The sequence below is a fragment of the Podarcis pityusensis genome, assembly GCF_964106645.2.
Source record: "Podarcis pityusensis genome assembly, chromosome: 11".
Taxonomy (NCBI): Eukaryota; Metazoa; Chordata; class Lepidosauria; order Squamata; family Lacertidae; genus Podarcis; species Podarcis pityusensis.
In genome coordinates this window covers 8,930,414-8,949,451 of record NC_138036.1, presented here as the reverse complement: position 1 = coordinate 8,949,451, position 19,038 = coordinate 8,930,414, and the positions used below count along the sequence as shown (strand labels likewise).

The 19,038-nt window shown below is 47.0% G+C and overlaps 2 protein-coding genes across 2 annotated transcripts in view; both read left to right on the top strand.

Annotated features, from left to right (window-relative positions):
* Positions 1–10,313: 10,313 nt before the first annotated feature.
* Positions 10,314–11,472, top strand: LOC308458846 (uncharacterized protein). Its single transcript, XM_080973716.1, has 2 exons — positions 10,314–10,461; positions 10,557–11,472. The coding sequence occupies exons 1-2, from the start codon at positions 10,375–10,377 to the stop codon at positions 11,466–11,468; spliced, it is 999 nt and encodes a 332-aa protein (XP_080829842.1). The 5' UTR covers positions 10,314–10,374; the 3' UTR covers positions 11,469–11,472.
* A 3,464-nt stretch (positions 11,473–14,936) lies between these two features.
* Positions 14,937–19,038, top strand: part of LOXHD1 (lipoxygenase homology PLAT domains 1) — a 187,559-nt gene continuing 183,457 nt past the window's right edge. Inside the window, exon 1 of the mRNA XM_080973371.1 lies at positions 14,937–15,155. Within this exon, the coding sequence (XP_080829497.1) occupies positions 15,113–15,155 (43 nt within the window). The 5' untranslated portion in view covers positions 14,937–15,112. The remainder of the gene's footprint in view (positions 15,156–19,038) is intronic.

The window sequence follows — 19,038 nt, the reverse complement described above, 5'->3', positions numbered from 1 at the left end:
AAAAGCGGGTGGGTGCGGAGAGAGAATCTGGAAAGCTGGATCGATGGATTCTTTGCAAATAGTGCTTTTTAAAAACACCTGTATAGCAAAACCTTTAAAACATATCAGGGGCTTATGGCCAACTCTCAACCTGTGGTTAACTAGAAGGTCAGGAATAAAAGGTGTAGCAGAGCCCTCTGAGAATGCTGGTTTACTGCCTTTAAAACAAAACAAAAACAAAACAAACTCCCTTTTTTGGCTTTCTATTGCTTAGAAATAGGAGTTGCAGGATTTGAGTTCTGAACTTTGGTGTAAACTGGACCATTTCTGGGCACAATTCAAAGTGTCGGTTATGATCTATAAATCCCTATATGGCTTGGCCCTGGCTACCTGAATGATAGCATATCCCTATGCAAACCTGCCTGGGTGCTAAGATCCTCAGATGAGCATCCTCTTTTGGTCCCATCAGCATCGGAAGCTGGGCTGGCAATGCTTCACTCACCAGTTGGCAGCCACACTGACTGCAGCATGATGACATCCTTACAATTTTATTATATAGTTCGATAGATATATGAACAATACATAACATAATACCCACCCAATAAAGTTATAGAAATCCAATGCATGACATATAATGAATATATACTAAGCAGCAATAATAGAACTGTACAGTTGGAAGGGTTCCAAAGGGTCATCTAGTCCAGTAGGTCTTCTTTGAACGTGACTAACATACAACCCAATATCTCCCCAGCGAAACATTGCGCAACTCAACCCATGTGAAATAGAGTCTCATAACATAAATCGTTATCTTGGGTACAACCACAAAACATTATACATACCTCTCTGTACAAAACTGGATCTTAATTAACAGAAAATGACAGACCCTCCCAGCTCTCACCTGCGATCTTTCCATTCTTTCCCCAGTTTCTAACCCTCATAGATCTCCACTTCCTTGCTGCTCATTCAGGATCCTTCCACCATATCTATCTGCCAATTGTATGGGGGGGGGGTGAAGTCCTTGTCGCCTAATGGCTCCTGCCAAAGGGAGAACATTAAACACATGACCTCAGACCCCACCACGAATGATCAGTTCAGGATTCAGAAGTATTTGAATCCCTAATACACATCTTCATTTTTTTTAACATTGACACCAACTCTGTTTCTTGGGAGTTCATCTGTATTTCCCCATTTCACTCAGGTGCATCTCTTTGGGCAGAATGGCACATCACATTGAGCTGCCTCTGCACCACCAAAAATGGCACCTCTGTAGACCTTTCTCTCTCCCACTCCCCATCTCGAACATGTAGCAAATCCTTCCCCTTGTCCTAAGGTAAAGGGACCCCTGACCATTAGGTCCAGTCGTGACTGACTCTGGGGTTGCGGCGCTCATCTCGCTTTATTGGCCAAGGGAGCTGGCGTACAGCTTCCGGGTCATGTGGCCCGCATGACTAAGCCGCTTCTGGCGAACCAGAGCAGCGCACGGAAACGCCGTTTACCTTCCCGCCAGAGTGGTACCTATTTATCTACCTGCACTTTGACGTGCTTTCGAACTGCTAGGTTGGCAGGAGCAGGGACCGAGCAACAGGAGCTCACCCCGTCGCGGGGATTTGAACCGCCGACCTTCTGATCGGCAAGTCCTAGGCTCTGTGGTTTAACCCACAGCGCCACCTACGTCCCACCCTCCCCTTGTCCTACCACCATCCTATTGTGGTTATATCCACTCTAGCCAATTCATGATGAGAAACATGCAGCACAATGACATTCAGAGGGCTTTTTATTTTTTTACAGCGCATTATGGAAAGGGACTGGGGAGAACTCAGCACCGACCTGCCATTTACAACAGCAGTCCTGTGATTAAAATCTGTTTTTTCCAAAGCAGTTGAGGAGGTGGATATTCCACTCCAGGAGCTGCTTCAGTCCAATTTCTCTTATCTTCTCTTTTCAGGCCCCAATCAGGATGAAAAACGAGTGCTGGAGGTGAGCACTTTTCTGTCCCCCTCCTTTTGCTCATTCTCTCTCTCTCTCTCTCTCTCTCTCTCTCTCTCTCTCTCGTTATTTTAAGACACCGGTATAGCAGTTCTTGGAGGTGTTTACTCTCCGATGCATACAAATTACTGAGCTGATTGGGCAATTATGATTAATCTAAAGGAGCAACGTTGACACGGTCTTTGAATTAGCTTTTCCTAAAGTGGCAGATGAATATATGCGCATGAAAAATGAATCATCCTGGATCCTATCAGGATTCAAACCCACAGCGGCTCATCCGACTCCCAGTTTCCAAGGGATGCTAAATGGAGATTAGAGCTGCTACGTTTGCATGCTAATAGTAGAAGCACCCTGAGCCAAAGATGGGCGAACTGAAGCGCTTGGTCTTGGAGGACGGCATTAATGCAGTGAGCATAATGGAAATGTAGTAGGATGGAGAGAAGCAGGGAGACATGGTTATCTCAGGATACAAACTCTATAGAGAGGACAGGGAAGGGAGTACAGGAGGTGGTGCCACTCTGTACATTAGTGAGGACATTGAGTCCCCAAGGGGGAAGAATCATCCGCAGAATCATTGCACGTGATGATACCAGGGCCCAAAGGTCATTTAATACAGTCATACTTCGGGTAACAGACACTTCAGGTTGTGTTTTTTGGGGTTATGGACCACCGAAACTTGGAAATACCAGAACGGGTTACTTCCGGGTTTCAGTGGCCGCGCATGCTCAGAAGCGCTAAATTGCACTTTGCGCATGTGCAGAAGTGCTGAATCACAACCCACATGCACGCAGATGCAGGTTGCGAACGCTGTGGGTAGCGAACGTACATCCTGCACGGATCACGTTCGCAACCCGAGCATCCACTGTACTGGGTGATGTGCCATCATCTCTGGGATCAAAATGCTGAGATATATCTTGACATGAAGAAGGAAATCAAAGAAGCCTCCAGAAGAGGGAATGGTGTAGTTATGGGTGACTTCAACTATCTTCACATAGACTGGTGTCAGGGACTGGCTGGAAGAGGGTGGAAGCTGCCCCCTGCCCCTAGGGAAGGCACAGAAGAAGATGAATTACACCCTGGGGCCTGGTGGTGGGACACCGGCCACACTTCAGAAGAGGAGACGAGCTGAGAAGTACTAGAAGCAGAGAGCTTGAGGGACAGTGAAGAGAAAGAAGCAGGCAGGTGGCTCAGCACAGGGCAGGATGATGAAGTTTCCAGTTTCGATGCTGGTGCCAACAGCGATGGCACAGGGGAGCAAGACTGTGATGGCCTGGGATTCGGACTTGGATTCTGAACCTGAGGGATCCCAGCCTGCACAGGATCCCCCGCCTCCAGGACCAGCTGAGCCGGCGCTGGGGCATGAGCCTGAAGGGTCCTCACCTGTGCTGGATCCTCAGGTGCAGGCACCAGCTGAGTCTGCTCTGGCTCTTGAGGTGATGGAGGACCCATTGCCTGCAGGTGCTCCACTCTCAGCCCCGTCAGAGGAAGCTGAGGTTGCCTCTGGGTCTGGTAACCCTCCAGCCTCTCCTGAGCTGCAGAGGCTCAGGGCAGAGAGGCAGAGGGAACTAAGTTCTCACAGGAGGAGTGCTCGCCTCCAGGTCAGGAGAGGCGAGTCACCTGAGGATCGGGGCCACTCTATGCCTCGGGGCAGATAAAATGAAATTACTTGGCTTTAGCAAAGATGTTCAAAGAATTATGAAAGAATATTATGATCATGAGAAGTTGGTAAGGATAAGATTTAAGTTTTAAGTTTTAAGGTTTATTTTATTATAGAAAGATAAGGTCAAGGATTTGCTGGGATAATTAATAACTAGGATACAAAGAAAGGGAGGAGGAGGAGGTCAAGGAAAGAAGGTAATGACAGTTAAGGATTTGAAAATAATGAATTTGTTTTTAAATGTTTTTAAAGTTTTGTGATTTTTGCATTCTTCTTTTTTTCTTTTTTTCTGTCATTTTTTCTCATTTGGAATTTTTTTGTATATGGTGGGAAGGGGTTGGTTTTTTCCCCTTTCCTTTCTTTTTCTATTTTGGTAATTATTTTTATCCTTTGTACTCTCTTCTGCTTTTATTTTATTTTTTCTCTTTTTTGTAACGTTTTGAAAATCTCAATAAATATCTTTAAAAAAAAAAGAAAAGATAAAAGCCGGCCAGCCCCAGTCCCAAGTTGTGGGAGCAACATTGTTGGTTGCTAGTTCTTGCCTGAACCCTGTCCTGCTCTTCTGCCAGAGTTCCTGCCCTGGCTCCCTGCTTGCATGCCTGTTCCTGACTATACCCGGCTCCCTGCCCTTTACCCAACTTCAGCTACTACGGACTGCCTCCATGTTGCACCTTTGACCTCGGACCGGACTTGGACCTCGCCTCTCAGGTAACCCACGGGACTAGCACAAAGACCCTGCAGCCCACCACCAGGCCCCAGGATCTAATTCATCTTCTGTACCTTCGGGGGGGGGCGCTCTTGGGTGGGCAGCTTTAACTACTCTTCCTTATCTGGCCAGTCACTGACAGCTGGTTACATATGTGTTCCATTCATGGCATCCCCCTCGCTGCTCCTGTTTTGGTTTTCCTTAGCTGGGAATTCTGTGTGTGTAGGAAGTAGCCTGTTGTGCAAAGTTAAAATTTGCATCCATTGCTCCACCCACTCTCACCTCTGGCCCAGCACAGGCATGTGGCCCTTAGAAGACTGCCCAGAAGGAAATGTGGCCCTCAGAACATTTCCCCCATCCCTGTGATTAAAAAAAATACAAGTGGATAAAAAGGAGGGCGTAGAATCTTCAGAAAAGGTGAACAACAAGAACAACAATTTATACTCCGCCCATCTGGCTGGGTTTCCCCAGTCACTCTGGGTGGCTCCCAACAGAATATTGAAAACACGAGAAAACATCAAACATCAAAAACTTCCCTAAACAGGGCTGCCTTCAGATGTCTTCTAAAAGTCAGATAGTTGTTTATTTCCTTGACATCTGATGGGAGGGTGTTCCACAGGCGGGCACCACTACTGAGAAGGCCCTCTGCCTGGTTCCCTGCAACCTCACTTCTCGCAGGAAGGGAACCACCAGAAGGCCCTTGGAGCTGGACCTCAGTGTCCTGGCTGAACGATGGAGGTGGAGACGCTCCTTCAGGTATACTGGACCGAGGCCATTTAGGGTGTTGAAGGTCAGCACTGACACTTTGAATTGTGCTCGGAAATGTACTAGGAGCCAATGTAGGTCTTTCAGGACTGGTGTTATATGGTCTTGGTGGCCACTCCCAGTCACCAGTCTAGCTCTCTTGCCTTAGACATGGAGTGTAGCATAATAAGAAAGGTCTAGATCAGGTATCCTTTCAGTGATCAGGCCTGTTATTATGAACCTCAATTGGCTGTTAAGCCACCCTGAGGACATGGTCTAAAAATAGCTTTTGACTATTGACACCTTTTGCATAATTTATTTATCAAGCGAAGTATTTAATGGTTCATGTCCGGTATCAGAAATGGATGTGCACCAATTCTTGGCTGCCTCATAGAATCTTGCAGCTTGTTGAAAAGGGGAATACCTTTCTTGAAATATGCTCAAGAAAACCAGCAGGTTCTAACCAATTAAATATCCTTTTTTTTGGTGCCAGCTCATTTTTTTCCCTTCAAGGGGTCACTGCACTCAAGTGGGCAGCATGTTAAACTTAGGCCTCAAAACCTCAGCTTCAAATTACCTCTGCAAATACCAGGAGGGGTCATTTGCTATCCAGATCTGAAACCTATCTGTGCGAAGTGAAATAATACATCTTAATTTCAAAACCAATAATCTTGCCTTGGTGGCACATGCTCTAGGTACACCCTATAACCTTCGCTTTACGTTACCCAAGTAAAAGCCTTTCCAAAGTTGTTCAGCTCTAATGGACTGAGCTGTCTACACCATATCTAGCAGCAATAGCAAGTTCTTTATTGATCTCAAAGCAGAAAACAAAGAACCACACACACACACACACACACACCCTGCATAGTGCAAAATAAACCTTGATAAGGTACTTTGGACGTGTTCTCTCTCTCTCTCTCTCTCTCTCTCTCTCTCTCTCTCTCTCTCACACACACACACACACACACAATCACAAGGTAGATTGTGTAGGCACAGTGGCATAGCAAGGTCAGGTGGTACCCGGCGCGGAAAATTTATTGTCACCCCCCCATTGAAATTATTAAAAGAAGGAAAAATAAGATACTTGCAGTAGGCAGCATTTTGTGAATTCAAGCTGCTTACACAGATATACACACCTGATAGGAGACAGATAAGTAACGTCACACAGCCCAATCGGTTTCATAAGTGGACACTGTCTTACGTAAATTGGCTCAAAGGTTTCGAAATAGGTTATGAAACCTACTTCAGACAGAGCACAGCAAACCGAAAGAACAACAAAATTACAAAACTGAAACGGTAGCGAACCAGGAGGGCCTTGAGACTGCACAAAAGCTGAACATACAGGCATGCTGTATTGAATTGCATCCCTAGTTGAGATCTGTCATTCCAGTATGTTGTAAAATTATACCAGGGTTCTAATACATTTATTTCTGCCTCTGCTGCCCATTCCTATAACCTTTTATACGATGAGATCTTATTCACACACATCTGTGCTAGGCAGCTATTTCCCATTGCTTGATGCCTCTTCGCTAGAGTTCCTGACAGACACTGTTCATTGTTGTGGCACTGATTGTATATTTTCATTTCCCCATGGAAAGGGGAAGCAGTGACAAATCCAATGGGTATGATTGGGCTGACCCTGGAAGAGTACACCTACATGTGTGTTATGTACTGAGTTGAATAGGATCCAAAATGCAGCAGTCTGATTGGTCCTAGAACAATAGGATCCAAAATGCAGCAGTCTGATTGGTCCTAGAACACTAGGATTCAGAATGCAGCAGTCTGATTGGTCCTAGAACAATAGAATCCAGAATGCAGCAGTCTGATTGGTCCTAGAACAATAGGATCCAAAATGCAGCAGTCTGATTGGTCCTAGAACACTAGGATTCAGAATGCAGCAGTCTGATTGGTCCTAGAACAATGCAGCAGTATGATTGGTCCGCAGGAGCCACCCAATCCAGCTGCAGGTGGAAGTGAATCCACAACCTGATTGGCCTACAGGAGAATCCCGGAATTAGCCAATCACGTGCAGCCCATTGTGTAAATAATGTATATAAAGCAGATATTGTGGGGGAACTTCCATTCCTCCTCACCACTATGAGCTGAATAAAGAGCATGAAATCCACTCTCGACTCCGAGTATATTTCAATGTGCCTACCTAGAAATGAACCATAGCTGATTCCTGAACCTGGTGTCCTCCAGAAGTTGTGGATGATAACCTTCATCATCCCTGACCCTTGACTGTCCTGGCTGGGGTTGATGGGAGTTGTAGTCCAAAGCATTTGCAGGGCACCAGGTTGGGGAACACTGCACATCTCTCAATCATTGGCCAAAGCAATTTGTCCTGCTCTAAAATAGGGATATTATTACTGTAATATTATGAGTCTCAATGAATGACTCAATTTTCTGACATCTTTCCCCCCATTCAGAATAAGAAAGGTTTTCTCCACGTTCTGGCAATCAACACTGGAGATTATGGTTCTGGGGGCAGGTACAGTATAGTCATAAGGACCAATTGTGTCCTTGTGGAATGAATCAAACCTTCCATATGCATTTGCCTCTGTGTAGCTTTGATGATGTATCTAGTCAAAACTGGTTGGCTTGGGCATGGAGGAAACAACCAATTATAATTATCTTTGGCCTTCTTCTTCAATGACAGACCTTCTGTAACTAGTTTCCTGCCGGGAAGCCGCGGAAGGTATATATATATATATATATATATATATATATATATATATATTTATATGAATCATAGAGTTGGAAGAGACCACAAGAGCCATCGAGTCCAACCCCCTGCCAAGCAGGAAACACCATCAGAGCACTCCTGACATATGGTTGTCAAGCCTCTGCTTAAAGACCTCCAAAGAAGGAGACTCCACCACACTCCTTGGCAGCAAATTTCACTGTCGAACAGCTCTTACTGTCAGGAAGTTCTTCCTAATGTTTAGGTGGAATCTTCTTTCTTGTAGTTTGGATCCATTGCTCCGTGTCCGCTTCTCTGGAGCAGCAGAAAACAACCTTTCTCCCTCCTCTATGTGACATCCTTTTATATATTTGAACATGGCTATCATATCACCCCTTAACCTCCTCTTCTCCAGGCTAAACATGCCCAGCTCCCTTAGCCGTTCCTCATAAGGCATTGTTTCCAGGCCTTTGACCATTTTGGTTGCCCTCCTCTGGACACGTTCCAGTTTGTCAGTGTCCTTCTTGAACTGTGGTGCCCAGAACTGGACACAGTACTCCAGGTGAGGTCTGACCAGAGCAGAATACAGTGGCACTATTACTTCCCTTGATCTAGATGCTATACTCCTATTGACGCAGCCCAGAATTGCATTGGCTTTTTTAGCTGCCGCGTCACACTGTGGGCTCATGTCAAGTTTGTGGTCAACCAAGACTCCTAGATCCTTTTCACATGTACTGCTCTCAAGCCAGGTGTCCCCCATCTTGTATTTGTGCCTCTCATTTTTTTTGCCCAAGTGCAATACTTTACATTTCTCCCTGTTAAAATTCATCTTGTTTGTTTTGGCCCAGTTCTCTAATCTGTCAAGGTCATTTTGAAGTGTGATCCTGTCCTCTGGGGTGTTAGCCACCCCTCCCAGTTTGGTGTCATCTGCAAACTGGGACGGGTGGCTAACACCCCAGAGGACAGGATCACAGGATCATATATATATATATATATATGTACCGTATTTTTCGCTCTGTAGGGCGCACCGGACCATAGGGCGCACTTAGTTTTTTTGGGGGGGGAATAAAGAAAAAAAATTCAGGCTCAGGCCCCTGACTCGGCCCAGCTGGTGTTTGTTGCAGGGGAACCTGTGCAGACTGGGACTCTTCAGGATCAGGCGCCAGACTTGGTTCAGATGATGCCTGAGGCAAAGGATGCAGACTGAGTCTCCTCTGGTTCCAAGTCTGAGCCCGAGTCCCAGGCCATCACACTCCTAAATCTGGGATGGGGAGCCTTGTTGGGTTTGGAACTTAACAGGTTAAGAAGTTCCCATGATGCCTCAGCATTCTGACGTCAGCTTTCGAAGCTGGGAGGAGCTGGGAGGAGTTACGTTCTGTTCCTCTCTGGTTCTCTGAGGGAAGAGGTCGCGGTTTTAGTCATGGCTGCGGTGAGCCCAGGAGATCCCTGGGGAATGTCGGAATAAAGAACTGAAATGGACAAACCTGGTCTCTGTGTGTTTGTCTGAAGCTAAGTGAAGCTACGTGACAGTTTTTACCGCTGTGTTCAACTCTGCTGAGGCGTGACTGGAGAGCTACTGGAGACGGAGCTGAGTGGCGCAGCTCGGAGGAAGCGCGCCGGGCATAAAGAGCTAATTGTGGATCGTAAATCAATTAGCGGGGGTCACGCCAAACCAATAAATCAATTCCACAGGTTATGGACCCTTAATCACCGATCGTAAAACTGTCAGAGTGCCGGAATGCGTTTGAAGCTGCGGCAGGAGGTGGTGAGATTTTTGCCTGGTGTTAAGAGGCAAAGGAGAGCTGCGGAGCTGAGAGCAGCTGGAAAATCGTTTCCCCACGGATGGGTGCCGGAGGAGCTTGTAATCTGTGAGTACAGCTTGGGGCCCCTTGGGAGAACGGAAGACTATGGCAGGCGGCCAGGTCTTGGAGGACATTCCGATTGAACAGCTCACTCTAAGAAGTTGAGCAAGGGCTGTCTGGGGATGTGCTGCTGCGTTTGTGTGAAGCTTCAGCAGGAGGCCAGAGCCCCGGAGAAGTATTGCCAAAGTCTAGAGATGGCTGCAGCCCCTGTTCCTGATGTTTTAGCCTCAAGGAGTGCTAGTGAGCAGATCGGGGGGGGCGAAGGATTCCAAAGGCAAGTGTAAAGGCTTGTCCACTGTGCGTGCTGGAGTGGAATGTCAACAAAGCAGGTTCCCAGAAAGCCGCAGTGGGAGCCAGGCCAGAGGGGGCGGAGCTGGCAAGGAGTGCTTTTCCGGAAGAAGGAGAAGGAGGCCAGCTGGGAGGAGCCCCGGGCAGTGTTTTTCCACTGGAGTTCGTCGTTGCTGCCCATGGAGAGTGGAGACAGCTGGGCAGGAAGGTCCCAAGGTCAACCAGCTGAGTTCTCATGGGAACCAGTCTCGGAGAGGAGGCCAGCGTGGGAACGCAAGGGAAAGACGTGGCTCAGACACTGGGGAGGGTTGTTTTCTTATCACTGCTTCTATGGCAACTGTGAAGAACAACTCCAGCCAGGACACGGTGACGCGCTGGGTTTTGAATACTGCTGTTGGTCGTCACCTGCTAAGCGAGCCTGCTGGCGAAATGCGGAACTGCAGGGCTGTTTCAACAGGACACAACTGTGATGTTAGCAGACGGAATGAGAAAGTCGGTTTCTGCTGTGGCTAACATGTTTTTTTCTCCTTTACAGGAGGAGCTAGAGGTCTACGTTGTGCCGGGTCTGAATTGTTGTTTGTTATCTGTATCAGCTCTAATGAAGCAGGGATACAAAATTTGCTTTGAAAATGACACCTGTTCCATTTTCAGGGGGGGAAACAAGTGGCCAACGTGAAAAGGGGGCAGAACAATCTCTTTGTTCTGGAGTCACCTCTGGAGGGTGGTGGGAATGCTGGAAAAGCACAGGCGCAGTGTGCTAAGGTTCCCAGTCATGTGCAAAAGTTGCACAGGTGCACAAAAGGGTACAAACTCCGGAAATGTGGGAGGTCCCTAGGGTGCAGGGCATGCAAGGGTGCACAGGTACATGGTTTTCCCGGGTTTGGGAGGGTAGCCAAAGAGCCCTTTGAGCTCTTTGAGGCAGGTGGTCCAAAGGTTCAGGAAATGATCTTCTGTGGATATGATCCTGCAACCAATGGGTGGAAGTTTGCATACCCAGAGGGTGATCAAACCAAGCTGCTGGTCAGTAAGCAGGCTGAGTTCTGTGAACAGGATGGGTGTTCAAGACTCAGGGATAGTCCTGATTTTCTCTCAGAATGTCTGTCTGATTCTGAGGAGGAAAGGGAGCCAGAGGCTGATCCCGGTGATGGGGACCAGGTCCAGGATCAGGGTTCAGAACCCGGTGATGGGGACCAGGTCCAAGATCAGGGTTCAGGGCAGGTCTGGGCATCTCCAAAGGTTGTGAAAGGAGTGTCCAGGTGTGAGGCTTCATCTCCGGTTAGCGTAATGGAGAAAGCTCACAAACAGGGTGTCAAGTCAGAGGGGGAAGGATCTGACGGAAAAGACACAACTGCTGGCCCAAATGGGTCAGTAGGGTATCAGGTCACAAGTGCGTGGAAAAGTGTCGCACAGTGTGATTCTGGGAGTGTTGAAGGGGTTCAACAGGTGCCTGGGAAAGATGCCGGGAAGTGGCACAAGGCAAAGGGAAAGGTGTTGAACTCAAAAAAGGTCTTGTCAGAATGGTTCGGCAAGAGGGGGTGTTGGGTTTGGAACTTAACAGGTTAAGAAGTTCCCATGATGCCTCAGCATTCTGACGTCAGCTTTCGAAGCTGGGAGGAGCTGGGAGGAGTTACGTTCTGTTCCTCTCTGGTTCTCTGAGGGAAGAGGTCGCGGTTTTAGTCATGGCTGCGGTGAGCCCAGGAGATCCCTGGGGAATGTCGGAATAAAGAACTGAAATGGACAAACCTGGTCTCTGTGTGTTTGTCTGAAGCTAAGTGAAGCTACGTGACAGTTTTCACCGCTGTGTTCAACTCTGCTGAGGCGTGACTGGAGAGCTACTGGAGACGGAGCTGAGTGGCGCAGCTCGGAGGAAGCGCGCCGGGCATAAAGAGCTAATTGTGGATCGTAAATCAATTAGCGGGGGTCACGCCAAACCAATAAATCAATTCCACAAGCCTGTGGTCCTCCAGGCATTGTTGAACTACAATTCCCATCAGCCCCAGTGAGCGTGGCCAATGGGCAGGGGTGATGGGAGCTGCGGTCCAACATCAGAAGGGCCTCAACTTCCCCATTTCTGGAAGAATCCACGCCCCCCTTTTAGAGCTGCAATTTCCACAGTGGTTTAACAGTCGACGCCTCTTCCCAGGGAACTCTGGGAATTGTAGCTCTGTGAGGAGAATATGGGTCTCTTAAGAAACCACAGTTCCCAGAATTCTTTGGGCGAAGGCAGGGCTGTTTAAAGTGGCATCGCAGCATTTTACATGGACGGCGTGAATGGTGGCCTGAGGCAAAGTGTGAGAGTTGTTGGGATCTGAGAAGGCAAGAAAGGCTGAGATCTTGCAAGAGATTGAGTTTCTCTTTGTCAACGGCTCTGCTATAACGGTTACCTGATTATCATATCGAGATTTAGCAGGCCCACATTTGAGAATGCTTGGCTGCGCTTGAAGATTTGCGGGGTGTGTGTGTTGCAACTTGAACTCGAGACCTGCCAGTGTCAGAGATAGTGAGGGACCAACAGAAGACTGTACAGAACGTGCCCTTTGTGTATTTACTTGTCTTCTCCTTTTACTGCTCAGGTTCTTTCCTTATAGCTTCTGTTAGCCCTCACCATTGGCCACGCTGCCCGGGGCTGAGGAGAACAGCAGTGTGAAGCAAGAATTGCAGAGCAGACCAGATGGCACCCTACTTTCTACCCCTCAGAGTTTGCCGACTGAGGCAGCTGCCTCACTCTGCCTCACAACCCCGGTGTGAAATATATGGAGGGCACCAGGTTGGGCAAGGCTGCAGCGGACTGACCTGGTGGAATTTCCCTCCGTGTCTTAATGCTTTGATATCATTAGGAGAGCTTTTTGCTTAGGTTCCCCATTAGCATAGCTGTCAACTTACAGATTTGAAAATAAGGGACCAGCAGCCTCAAAAATAAGGGATCAGCAGCCAAAATAAGGGATTTTAGTCAACCAGCTCCTTTCCTTCCCCCCATAACGGTCAATCGAAGGAGCTTCCAAAACAAATCCAAAAGCCCCCCCCCATGAGATTGCCACCCGCCATTGTACTCAACCAGCTCCTTTCCTTTCCCCCCACCATGTGCTCCCGCTCCAGACAGACCTTTTCCCCAGCAAGGGTGAGTGGGCTGTCAATGACGTATCCATCCGATTCCGAGCACAGGTATGTTCAACTTCTGAGCCCCTCCGAGCCAAAGGCAGAAAGCCCAGCCAGCAGCCAAACGAAGCCTCAAGCGGTGGTTCCCACAGCGCAGCAACCCGGCAAAGGGGATGCAGCAAGGAAAACCACCATCACCTCTCTGCTGGGAAACGCTGAGCAAAGGTGAGTCCCCAGGCAACGCGGCCGGGCACAAGGCATGCAAGCTCCACCCCCCAGTCGTTCTTAGACTCCTTATTGGGTGAGCAATGCAGCCAAGCAACACAGTTGGAGCATCCCTCCTCCCTGGCCAGCAGGGAGGGAGGGAGAGGAGCTGCTTCCTTTGAAACCCGGGAAATTTAAGGGACATCATCAATAAGGGACAGCAGCGGGAAACGGCGCTGGGATAAGGGAGTTTCCCGCCAAATAAGGGACGGTTGACAGTTATGACCATTAGCGAAAGTAGCTACAAAGTGGTTAGTGCTGATTATACAGAAGAGATGAGGGACTTCAGGACCAGGGACTGAATGTGGCCCTCAAAACTGCTCTACCTGGCCCTTGGAATGCTTCCCAGGCCACAATCCTCACTGCCTTTACTTCAGCCCCTGAATGTTCTCGCCTGGCTAGAATGTGTCTCCTTTAATTCTGCCAATGCATCTTCCTGGCCTGGATGGGGAGGAACAACAACAATTTATTATTTACCCCAGCCATCTGGTTGGGTTTCCCCAGCCACTCTGGGAGGCTCCCAACAGAACAACAACAACAGCAACAAAGCAATAAAACATCGAACATTAAAAACTTCCCTAAACATGGCTGCATGTCCCAGGCCGTGACTTTAAGAACAGCTGAAGCTGCTGGGAACAGATAAGAGGCGTTCAGGAATTCATTTTTAAAAATAATTTTATAAGTTGTGTGTCTTTGTTTCTCAATTTGATCCTTTTACATGGTTTTTTATGTATTGTGGTTTTTTACGCATTGTGACTTGCAGCTATTTTTATTGATCCTAGTCTAGTAATTATTTACTGTAATTGTTAAGCGCGAATTTCCGTTTCATTATTATTTGCTGACGTTTTGAGAGTCAACTTTATTGTGTGCTCTTACATCCTAATAGATCATCGGATATGACTTTGTTTGATACGAGTCGTTCCATTTTAAAGTTATGTTTTATTACGACTTGTCGTATTGGATTGGATTATTATAAGGTGTGTGTTCTTTGTTGTATATTTTGTTGCCGTAAACGTCCTTGTGTGTAGTAATATAGAAAGGTGGTACAGTGGTACCTCGGGTTAAGTACTTAATTCGTTCTGGAGGTCCGTTCTTAACCTGAAACTGTTCTTAACCTGAAGCACCACTTTAGCTAATGGGGCCTCCTGCTGCTGCTGCGCCACTGGAGCATGATTTCTGTTCTCATCCTGAAGCAAAGTTCTTAACCCAAGGTACTATTTCTGGGTTAGCGGAGTCTGTAACCTGAAGCATATGTAACCTGAAGCATATGTAACCCGAGGTACCACTGTATACAAATTAAAAGTGAAAAGTAAGGAAAGGGAGGGGTGTAGGCAGAAGCAAGCCTAGTGTACAAAGGTAGAATTTGCACTCATTGCCCTACCCATTTTTGCTTCTAGCCCCGCCCACCACTGGCAAATGGCCCTCGAAAGCTTGCTCAGAAGAGAATGTGGCCCTCAGATTGAATGAGATTCCACAGCCTTGACATGAAGATTAGAGGGTGAGACCCACAGGTGTTCCATTGATTCCCTTGATGATCAATTTTCTGCCTTCTCTCTCGTTTCCCCCTCCAGCAGAGGTCAGTAGGTCCTTTCTGGCTTCATATTTTTTTTAAACGCTCATTAAGTCTGACGGGGCTCTCGGCTGGCTGGCACAGTGCACTTAAATATCAGAAGTGAGAGCTGGTCTGCCTTGACTTCTTGCTGGTGTCAGTCAAAACTCATTTGACAACGGAGTCTTGTCTTGAGGAGCAACGGCTGGTCGCTCGTTGCTCCTTGTCCGCTCTTTTGATAAAACCGCTTGTTCAGAATCAGAGACCTGAACTAGGAGGGAAGACAAGACAATTTGCAATGTGGTGGAAAAGGAAACTTCTGTCTTCTCATTCACAGACTGGTAGGACTTTGCTTTCATTGTGATGTGTGTTTTAGATTACAATGTAAATATTTAGAACCTAACCTATAAATGGTTTTAACCTGACCTGGCACCTTACGCTGAAGGGTGCAAAATACCACTACTGATGATGATGATGATGATGATGATGATGATGATGAAGATGACATGTGCTGTCAACCTTGGTTGTTTCTCAAACCAAGTAACACAGTTTGCTCTCTCAATGAATTTGCTAACTCTAATAGGACCAAAGAGCCCCCTGTGCTGTTCTAATAACCCACTCCAAGGATGTTCAAATGCAATTCTGTTTTTGGGACTTAGATGGGCAAAGGAGGAGTGGTTTATTATAGGACATAAGGAGTTTGAGTCTGAAGCTACCATCAGGATAGGCATGCCAGAAGAGATATAAAGAAGTGAAGAACTGAAGGAGATGTTGTTAGGAAGTCTAATATTGTTGCAGAGTTATTGTCGTGTTAGACTTGTTACTTGCCTGTTCAGCAAAGGTTTCCAAGTGACTTACAACATTTAAAAACATAAACAAAAAATTCATAAAAACTTTAACAAATTATGACAAAATGTTGACAAATCCCCCTTTGGATAGGAGTGGAGGTTAACAGCAAAACCCTATTCATGTTTACTCAGAAATAAGTCCAATTTTGTTCAATAGGGCTTACTCCTGAACAAGTGTACTTAGAATTGCAGCCATAACGAGTTTGTGTCAGTTTTGATACTGAATATTCTTTGGCTATGACTTGAAAGTGTGAATATTTATGTTGTGAACTGACCGGTGAGCTTCAGATGAAGGATGGTATGCAAACTTTAACAACAACAACAACAACAACAACAACAACAACAACAACAGGTATTTAGTTCCAGAAACTGAGGACTAATTATTTCTCATTAGGAATCAACACTGGGCAATATCTGACAACTGAGTGTAATTAATAAACTTTTGTTGGATTTCATCCATTGATTGACCCAATCAGGGAATGTTCCCTTGGATGGGCCAGACCAGGCCCAGACTGTCATGTTTTGCCTCCTGAGGTAAAATGGGAATGTGCCACCCCCCCTGCTGCTCCCCACATAAGCCTCATTTAATGGGGTCACATAGCATCTGCAACTTCCGGTAAAATCTTGCAAGGTCTTGCGGGAGCTGTCATGAGATCTTGCATGAGCTCAGCAAGATCTCACGAGAGTTCTGTGAGATCTTGCGAGTTCTCGCTGGAAGCCACCACTGCCTGACCCTTGTGGTGGCAGCAGGGGTGGGCAGAGTCCACGCTGAGAGCCAGTGTGGTGTAGTGGTTAAGAGCGGTAGATTCGTAATCTGGTGAACCGGGTTCGCGTCTCTGCTCCTCCACATGCAGCTGCTGGGTGACCTTGGGCTAGTCACACTTCTCTGAAGTCTCTCAGCCTCACTCACCTCACAGAGTGTTTGTTGTGGGGGAGGAAGGGAAAGGAGAATGTTAGCCGCTTTGAGACTCCTTCGGGTAGTGATAAAGCGGGATATCAAATCCAAACTCTTCCTTGCGGGGGCACCAACCCATAGGATTCTGCCACTTGAGTTGGTTGCTTCAGTCTGCTTCATGAGTGGGTCAACCGTAGACCAGACAAGACAAACACCTGTATTTCAAATGATGGTGCTGAATTTTTATTTTGAAGTTTGGATGACAGATTTTAGACGTTGGGTTTCAACATCAAAATCTGAATCATGAAATTTGATAACTGGGCAAACCCGATTTCATGTCTAGGTGAAAAATACAACAGCCTCTTCTGCCTCATTGATTCCATGACTTGATTGTGTACTGCTTATTGTAAAAGCACCTAGTCTAAAGGTGAGTTGGAGAATGATTCATTCCAGAAGCTTCTTCAGCTTTGGAGAAGCAGATTTAAGATTTCACCAGGACCAGGACTATGGTTGATGGGTTCTCCAGATATCCATGGGCTTTGGGCGGGGAGGTGACCCCATGCCTGGTCACATGGCTGTTCTCAGTCCAATGATGGTGAAGTTCTTCTTTCAGCTCACATTACCATCAGCCTTTAGAATGGGAGCTGTCAGGGGACTGCCATCAGAACAGGGGAGGGGCAGGGGGGCCATTGGGATACAGAGAGCCTCCGAAACTCCTGAGGAGCAGTTCCTCTTCCTGGGGTGGGAAAAGCCACACCTCCAGTGGAGAAGAGAGGGAAGGGGCCAGCCAAGCGAGGAAAGGGCTCGGGGATGCTGCTGAGAGCCCCAGCACCTCACCTAGCCAGGCTGGCCAGGAGGGATGCACACCACTTCCATTGCCCACCTTGCGCAGAGGGGTGAAACACAAGGAGGGGAGGAGGAGGCTTGGGGTGTCGAAGTTCTTATGTTGGGGAAGAAGCCGGAAGGGGCCACTCCCAGATTCTGCAAGTGACTGAGATGGACATGAACTTGGTAGATCTGCACTGTAAATAGGTTGCACAATAAAACCTGTAAAAGCCAGGTCAGAGTCCTGCCTGGTTACTCACGAGCAACCACGACCAGCATCTGACAGGAGCCTTTAGAATGGGAGTTGAGCATATGCTCTGGCCACCTGGGGAAAGACTCTGGCCTTGCATGCCAGAGGTCCCAACTTCATTCTCTAGTGTTTCCAGTCAGGGCTGGGGAAAGCTCCTTCTGGAAGCCTTGGAGAGCCACTGCCAATTGGTGTCAATTAGCAGTGGCTTGCCAAATCAATCTTGACCAACTCGGAGGGTCTGATTTGGCCCTTGAGGCCATTTCCTACAAAACCATGCTCACCCATCATCTGACATCACTGCTCCCCGCTTCTGTCAGTGCCGGATTAACAACTAGGCAGAGTAGGCACTGGTTTATAGGCCCCCCACCTTTTAGGGGCCCCACGACAACAAATCAAAATAATATTGCATAATAGAATTGGTTTATTAAAATTGTTGGTTGGTAAAAAAATGTATTGGCAACCAACAATTATCTAGGGGATAAGGGTTCATCAGTAAAGACCTGGTTATGTTTAGAATGATACTGCATAGGGAAATGTTCCCTGATACCAAGATGAGGGATTCTATGGAATGCAGATAGAGAGAATTGAGAAGAATAATGATCTGTTGTGACCTTGACGGAAGCGTACAATAGACGAGCCGCCTTGTGTTTTGGCTCATTTCCCCCCTTCCTTCTCCTTCTCCTTTCCTTTTTCCTTTTTCTTTTTTCTTTCTCATAATGGCTTATGTTCTATGCCATGTACTTTGATATTTTTTGTAGTTTTTTAGCCTTTTCCATTATTATTACAGTTGTACCTCGGGTTAAGTACTTAATTCGTTCCGGAGGTCCGTTCTTAACCTGAAACTGTTCTTAATCTGAGGTTCTACTTTAGCTAATGGGGCCTCCTGCTGCCCCCGCGCCACCGGAGCACGATTTCTGTTCTCATCCTGAAGCAAAGTTCTTAACCTGAGGTACTATTTCTGGGTTAGCGGAGTCTGTAACCTGAAGTGTATGTAACCCGAAGTACCACTGTATTGAGGATTTTTCTTTTGTAATTTTGGTTGTTTATATTTATCTGTTTCAGTTACAGATAGGTAGCCGTGTTGGTCTGCCATAGTCAAAATAAAAAAAATTCTTCCAGTAGCACCTTTAAGACCAACTAAGTTAGTTCTTGGTATGAGCTTTCGTGTGCAAGCACACTTCTTCAGATACACTGAAACAGAAGTTGCCAGATCCTTCTATATAGTGAGAAGGTGGGGGGGGTATTACTCAGAAGGGTGGTGGGAATGGGAGATTGGCAGATAGCTGGGATGAGCCTGCTGACGACTCTTAACGACTGTAATGGGTCTTACAGGAAAAGGCAAGGGGTGAGAAGGTGAGAAATGGCTTAGTCATGTATAATGGGATAAGAATCCAATGTCTTTGTTC